The sequence below is a fragment of the Mastacembelus armatus genome, chromosome 20, assembly GCF_900324485.2.
Source record: "Mastacembelus armatus chromosome 20, fMasArm1.2, whole genome shotgun sequence".
NCBI lineage: Eukaryota > Metazoa > Chordata > Actinopteri > Synbranchiformes > Mastacembelidae > Mastacembelus > Mastacembelus armatus.
In genome coordinates, this window is record NC_046652.1 from 9518819 (window position 1) to 9526359 (window position 7541).

A 7541-nucleotide genomic window follows, 5' to 3' on the forward strand; every position below is an offset into this window, starting at 1 on the left:
CAGATTTTCTGTTTTAACATGAACTGTCGCCTATTGAACTGTGGACATATTGAAGTATATGGACTGAAAGCACATGTTAATCATGATTTAGGCTACACTGACCGCAAAATAGTAAAAAGGTAATATGCTTTATTTTATTAAGAATACCCCCCCCCCCTGCTCTCCAAACTAGGAACCTCGGGGATCCCCGCAGCCCACTTTGACAAACCAATGCTTCACTCACATTTTGTTTTTATGTGCACAAACACATGCGCACTGTGTTTCCCTTTGCAAACTAAAAACTCCCCCCCCAAAAAAATTAAGTTGCAGCTTCATTACCACATATGACTTATTGGGAGTAACTGAGAGCATGCACGGGATTTAAATTAGGCTTCTTCTCCGTTAGACCGGGACTCTTTCCCTTTACTAAGGCGAGGATGGGCGTTTGTGGACTGCTTTGGAGTCTGCGTCACGTGGCCTGGTTTCTGCCATCCTATTGGTCCAAGGCACGTGTCTGGGAGGACGGTGGGAAAACGTCACTCGGGGGGCTCGTATTGAAAATAAGAACAAAACTCCAGAGTGAGAGTATTAGAGCATCAGTTTAGGAACCTCTTTATTTACCCTTAGTTTAGTTTAGGTGTAGGCATCTCTCAGCACAGTCAAATCGGATAACAGTAGGATGGTGCGCAAATGGCACAATTTTAGCTGCACGATATTAGTTGTAACCCGAGAGTGAGGGAAATATACGTCAAAAAGTATGTTTTTCTCAGAGGACACTATCGCATGGCTTTGCATAGTGTCCCAGGCATTCACTAGTAATTGAGGTCTCTTTTTTTAAAATTTTATTTTACCGCGTGTAGTTTTTGTAGTTTGATTTCTCTAAAGTTTCCCTGCCAATTTTATTGCAGCGGAGAGAGCGATAAAGGGGTTAAAGAGAGTAAAGCGGGGAAAGTGAATCAGTATGGAAGAAAATGATCACGGCAACAGAGACGTGGTGGAGCCGCAGGAGTCAGTGGATGAATCAAACAGAGCAATTCTTCCCCTCTTACAGGCGCCGGGAAACCCGCAAATCCCTCACCGAGTCACTAATTTCTTCATCGACAACATTCTGCGCCCGGATTTCGGACGGAAAAAAGACGGAGGTGCCAACCTCGAAGAGAGCAGCCTGCCCTCGCAGGAGAGCCACAACAGCCCCGCCGCCCCTCAGACCGAGCCGGTGGGAAGCACGGTGCCGGCGGAGGGCACGTCTACTCCGCACACGGTTACTGTGCAGAAAAAGCCCGCTATAGCCGCCGAGGAGCCCCTGAAGCCCCGCGGGGAGAACGGCGACCAGTGCCTAAGCTCAGACTCAGACAGTTCCCAAGCCAGCTCACACGCAGCCGCGGCTCAGCCCATGCTGTGGCCAGCCTGGGTCTACTGCACCAGATACTCGGACAGGCCTTCTTCAGGTTGGTGGCACCGTGCATGCGCTTCACTATAGTACGGTAGATTCTCGGTAACCTGAAATACCCCGTAACACTGACCCCGGATGCCTTGACCGACTTATGCTGAGCAGAGCGAAGCGCACAGTGCAGCGGAGAGCGAGGATTTAGGAAATATACGTAGAATAAAAAATAGAAATGACAAATTTAGAGGTTGACCAGATGAACAGAGTGTCCTTGTGCAATATAAAACAATAGCGTATTCAGCTTTTCGAGGGAGAGCAGGCCTATTTTAAAACGCAGAACACAAAGGATCGCCTTTAGTCCTCTTAAACACAAAACTTTGCAAACCCTTTACATTTAAATTACATCAAAACGCAATAACCCACGTTAATTTTCCCACGTATGTTGTTACGCACAGATTTTTCTCCTCACTAAAACAAACCCCATTCAGCCAGTCTTTGAAAAATGTCCTCGGGTTATAAACAGGGTGATTTTTGAGATCGTAAATACAGGGGTGCTGATGTGTCTCCCAAACAATCTGCACGTCTGCAAAATGTTATTTGGTGCGTCAGAGTTTTGTCCCTTAGCGTTTCTGTTTGGGGTGAAATAAATCTTTTTTTTTTTTTTTTTTTTTGCACAATGGAGGCTTCCACAGTTTATGTGCTGGACAGTAATAAGCTTTTTATTTTCTTTCTCTTCATGCCTGCAACAACTTTAATGCAATGTATTTTTCTTGGCGTCTTTCATAAATGGAGTAGCCTCACAACTCGTCCTCATGCATTATGTAACGCTGTATAGAGTGGAGTAGGTGACTACTACGAGTTGTAGAGCTAGTCAGTTTTCTATGGGCTGAAAAAATACATACAATGTAAACAATGTATGATGTTTTATTTTTATTGTTTGGAGGAGGGAACCAAACGCTCAGACCAAAAAAAAAAAAAACAGGCCTGAGTCCAGATAGAAAATGAATGTGTAGGCCTATAGTATATAATGTGTGCTGCTCAAATTCTGTTCACGTTTGCCCATTGAGGAGCTTTTGAAGTGGCCCATAGAAAAATAGGCTACACCTGCAAAACAGTGGCTGAGATGTGTCAGTGTTGTTGTTTTGTTTTTTTTTCCGGAGTTGTCTTATTGGTTAATAAGTCTTTATTACTACAGACTGTGCACACTGTGCATGTGCATGTGTGTGTGTGTGTGTGTGTGTGTAAGCGATGAAAAGGGAGAGAAAGGGGGAGGGAGGGGAGGGTTTGCTTCTCGGATGTTTTCTTCAGTGTACGTGTCAACGTTTTACAATCAGTCTTCCTCTTTTTTTGTTTTGTTTTTTTTTAACCTAGTTTTTGCATCAGGAACACTTATTATTTTCGACTTTCTTATAAACAAACAAACAAAAAAATCTACCATCTATGGAGTTAATTTGCATTTACGCTGCATAGACAACTTATTTCCTGATTTTGGAATAAGTTTTAAAATCTGAATTCTCCTAAATAAAACACTTTCAAACACAGTCTAATTGTAGACATAATAAATGCAAAGTAATAGATCAGCAGGGTACAGGCTACCACTTAGTATGTGTTGGTGTAGTATTTTAACATGATATCCTATAAATAGTGTATTTGATTTAATGTAAAGTTGTCATTAAGAGGTTTTCCTGATGAACTGTGTATCTTCTTTTTAAGACTTATATCCACGTCATCTTGTGATACTGAAAAAAAAAACCAAACAAACAGTGTGTGTCTCTGACCCCATCCTCCTGATCCCCTCCACCACAGGGCCAAGATCACGCAAACCAAAGAAGAAAACGACCAGCAAAGAGGACAAGCGACCACGGACGGCCTTCACAGCAGAACAGCTGCAAAGACTCAAATCGGAGTTTCAGACAAATCGTTATCTGACCGAGCAGAGGCGGCAGAACTTGGCGCAGGAACTGGGCCTGAATGAGTCCCAGATCAAGATCTGGTTTCAGAACAAGAGGGCCAAAATTAAGAAGGCCAGCGGCACTAAAAACAGTCTAGCCTTGCACCTGATGGCACAGGGACTGTACAATCACGCCACCGTCACGTCGAAAGACGAAAAATCAGACAGCGATTGATTTCCAGAGAAGTAGAACCACAGCCTCCTAACGAAAAATAATCTATAGTAATCCTATCATAGATTTATATAGACATTACAGCAACACAGTACCTACAGGAGTATTTAATGATACCACAGTAGATAAAAACAGCACAAAGTACTATCACTATACTCAATGCTGGCCCACCACAGTTATAGGTCTACAATGGGTCCAGGACACTAAGAAATAATAAAATCCCAGAAATGAAAAATAAGGTCACTGGACAACTGAGCCCCTACAGGAATATTTAATTATCTCTACAGGATCCTATAGGAGTATTATGGTGAATTTTTCGTTCTTTGGGAGGTTTAATGAAGCCTATAATGCAATAATTTCACCGAACAAAGGGCCAGTATATGGAGTATACCAGCATAAATTGTTTAAAAAAAAATTAGAGATATTTCATATTTCTGCAATATCACGTCTATAAAAGATGTTGTACAAAGGTATGTTTTCATTGTTTGTCGCCCCCCACGCCCTCTCCCACCACCACCACCACCACCACTCCAACACCACCATTCATTTTTTTACATAGGCCTAGTGCTACCCATGATTGTCATCTATTTACATTTGACAAACTGGCACTTGACGTTTTTGATCTGTCCGTGAAGTGAACGAACTTAAGTCCAAAGAAAATGCTTCTGCTGCATCCAGGCTACTGTGAATTTCAATAAATGCTAACACGACTTGATTTCTATGCTTGTTGGTTTCCTTGGTTGTGTTTGGTGTAAAACGGACAGAGGAAGGTCCGTGTCAGTCAACCAGACCTAATTGGGCAGACCATGAATTTTGATACCTTTTAACAGTATATATATATATATATATATATATATATATACACACACACATACATATATCACAGAACATTTTAATTATTATAAGTGACAGAGAGGTAGCGATTTTTTTTTCTAACACACCAATCAACTAAAACACTGAGTTAAGCCTTGTTTCTATGTATGTGGTCGTCTCAGACTTTAAACAGATATTATGCGCGTTTTCCCTTCGTTATACCAATGCATCAGTGCAACTATTATAGTTTTGAATAGCAATATATATATAATTTTTGTAGCTAAATGAGTTGGAGCTGCCTTTAAAGTCACAATAACAACTCTGTAGCATAAAGACAATGACGACAACAATTTTTACGCGCTTTTCAGTATAGACTATAATTGCAGATTATTGGATGTTCTTGTTAAATCTTTCTCTATAAACATTTTTATTACATATCCATATATCATAAAATAAGGCAAATCCGTCAGTGACTGTATTACAACTGTTGGAAATCTCTTATCGTTGTTGAAAGGACTTCATGTGTATTTATATAGATTATATTGAGAAAAAAAAAATCTATCCAATGACCAGTGTTGCTTTAGAGTAGATATCTGAGGTGTTTACACTGCTTGTTTATCTTGCAATAACTTTTCTGTTTCCTTTTTCTTTTTTTTTCTTTTTTTTTTTTTTTGTGAATGAAAATTTGTTTATGGGGCCTTTGCATGACAGCTGCAATTTGTTGTACTTGGGCAAATAACTGTGTTTATAAACTTTGGTCTTTCTCGACAAAAGTGTGATCAAGCTAAGTTTTTGACTGTATCCAAACCAAATTGTGGACTTTCTTGCCTTTCAAAGTGTTTTTGTTGTGTATCTGCAAAAAGTGTGTGTGAATTAAAATCCACCAAACAGAAACACACTTTGCCTTAAAGGTTCAAGTGAGAACTTTTCATGAGATAGAACTGTGCCGAATCAGAGAAGCAGTATTACTTCAAATGCAGACTATTCAAGTTTAATGCCTTTATGAAAACTGCTGGTATGACATTATGAATTTACTCATCAGCGTATATCTATCTATATATGAACATGTTTAAATAAAATTACAACACAGAGTTGTAGAATACAATGCTATTTTTATTTTATGTTGGAAGTATTCTTTGGTATAAATGTACATAATTTGTATCATGTATTAATTGTGTAATTAACTGCCTCCTGAAAACTGCAAAAGAAAAGTAAATAAACCTTGGAGATTATACACAAACAGGTTTCTGGCAAGTTTATATGAAGCAAAGGTTTATACAGTGCTCTAAAAACACAGAAAATAAAATAACTGAGGCCTGGCTAAAGTACTAAATGTGACCTTCAGTCAATACCGAGCCCCTAGATTCATGAAATTGCCTAGAAGAGAAATACATACAATGGTAATTTTAAATAAATGATGCAAGATGTCAAATATTTACAGATTTTTAGCATGGCAAACAACCACTCATTTTATGGGTAGTTCAAGATCAGATTCACCGAGGCTCAAATTCAAGGGATCTGAGATTAAAACATTCGCAAAAGCATCCAACATTATGCAAGGGAAAGCCTTGAACAATTCCCAGGCATGTTTTCTCAACAATGCCTTATCTGCATTTCCATGCTTGCACCACTAGTCTTTGAACGCCAATGGCCAGTGACTAGCATAGGAGCAGACAGGGCTGCTCCCAGCACTGTCTTCACGATGGTCAGTCTTCCTCGCTGCTTCTGAAAAGAGCCTGTGCTTCTATCACAAGGCAGAAATGGGAGTCGAAAGGAGAGAGTGAGAGAGAGAGAGGGGGGGGAGAAACGGAGAACGAGGGAGAGAGCAATGAAGGTCAAAGCCTGTCATGGCTGCAGGTGGCTGGTTTCCCCCCTCCCGCCCCACAGTAACCCATTCTCCACACACAGCTTTCTCACTCACTAACTCATACTTTCTTAGTATCACTTGGTTTTATTTTATTCTTGCCTGACACACACATCCCCACACACACACCAGCTCATCTCATTCATTTGTGTTCCTCCTCACATGCACATATACCCCTGTTGTTTTGGTTCTTCATTCAGCGCATCAATAGGAACCTTCATCAAAATATTCACAGGCAGAGAAGCTCCCTGCAGTTCAAATAGGGACACCAATGCATGAACAAAAGCTAAAGCTGTATGGCAACAAAAGCTTTTATCTGACAATAATTTGTCTCATTTCGGGGAGTGAGATTCAGGTGTTCCAGTGACCTCACGTGACCTTAAACTGTTTTGTATCACTCCTCTTTGAATAGTCCCTTTTTCTATTCTAGCTTGTTCAGGGGCCTTAACTGCAACCAAAAAGTCATGCATTGACATATGACAATTTAAGTAATCACCAATCTGAACAGAAAACATATTGTCCCGAATAGGATGCCAATATTGTAAAAATGCCTGCAGTGAGTGTTATGTTCTGGAGTATAGCTGACAGTTTAAGTTATCATGCTGTAAAAATGGAAGTGAGAGCAGTTTACATCAGGAAAGTATCAATGTCTACCTCTAAATACAAAAGGGCCCCATCCTGCTTTGACCTCTCCTACCATCCTCCCCCTCCCCTACTGTGTCATTTACCCACAGTTTCTAAATGCTTCCTACGGCCAGAGTGGAATCTGCTCTGAGGTGCCTGGGCTTTGTGGCGGAAACATAATTAAAGTGGTGAAAGATGTAAAAGGTGAAGAATGGGGATGACATCAGGCCAATTTCACACTTGGCACTCGAATGGCTAGGTCCAAGCCAGGACTCTTGCCTCGCAACACAGATCAAAGCCCACTGTCACCGCACCAGTGCAGGAAAAAAAGAGGCAAAAGGACACCTAACTATGCTAATCCCCTGGACGAATATATTTTAATCTTGTTAGAATACAAGTTAATGCCGTGGCTCAGTGACTGAACTTTTTGGCAAGAATGAGAGGTGGACAGAACTACTTTTACCTTTTCTACATGAGGTGTCTCTGTCTGGCACCGGATAAACAGCCAGAGTCTGGATAAACTTTCTTTAGGGGAAATTCAGCGTATTATCAAGCCACATACTGTACAGGCTGCAGATAGCAGTTGCAAGCTACTGAAAAGACGAGCAACAGTTTTCATTAAGAACAACGATGGAAAAAACCCCCAACCCCAGTAGCTGTGTCGGTGACCCCATCTGAATCCCCACTAGGGCACCTAACATGCAAAGGAAATGAGTATTTTGTGGACTGGTTTGTCCCCTCTCACATTGAG

General features: G+C 40.8%; 1 protein-coding gene across 1 annotated transcript; it reads left to right on the forward strand.

Moving 5' to 3' along the window:
- The first annotated feature begins 940 nt into the window (after positions 1 to 940).
- On the forward strand, positions 941 to 3492 carry en2a (engrailed homeobox 2a). Its single transcript, XM_026292478.1, has 2 exons — positions 941 to 1427; positions 3173 to 3492. Exons 1-2 carry the CDS (start codon positions 941 to 943, stop codon positions 3490 to 3492), a joined length of 807 nt encoding a protein of 268 aa, XP_026148263.1.
- The last annotated feature ends 4049 nt before the right edge of the window (positions 3493 to 7541 follow it).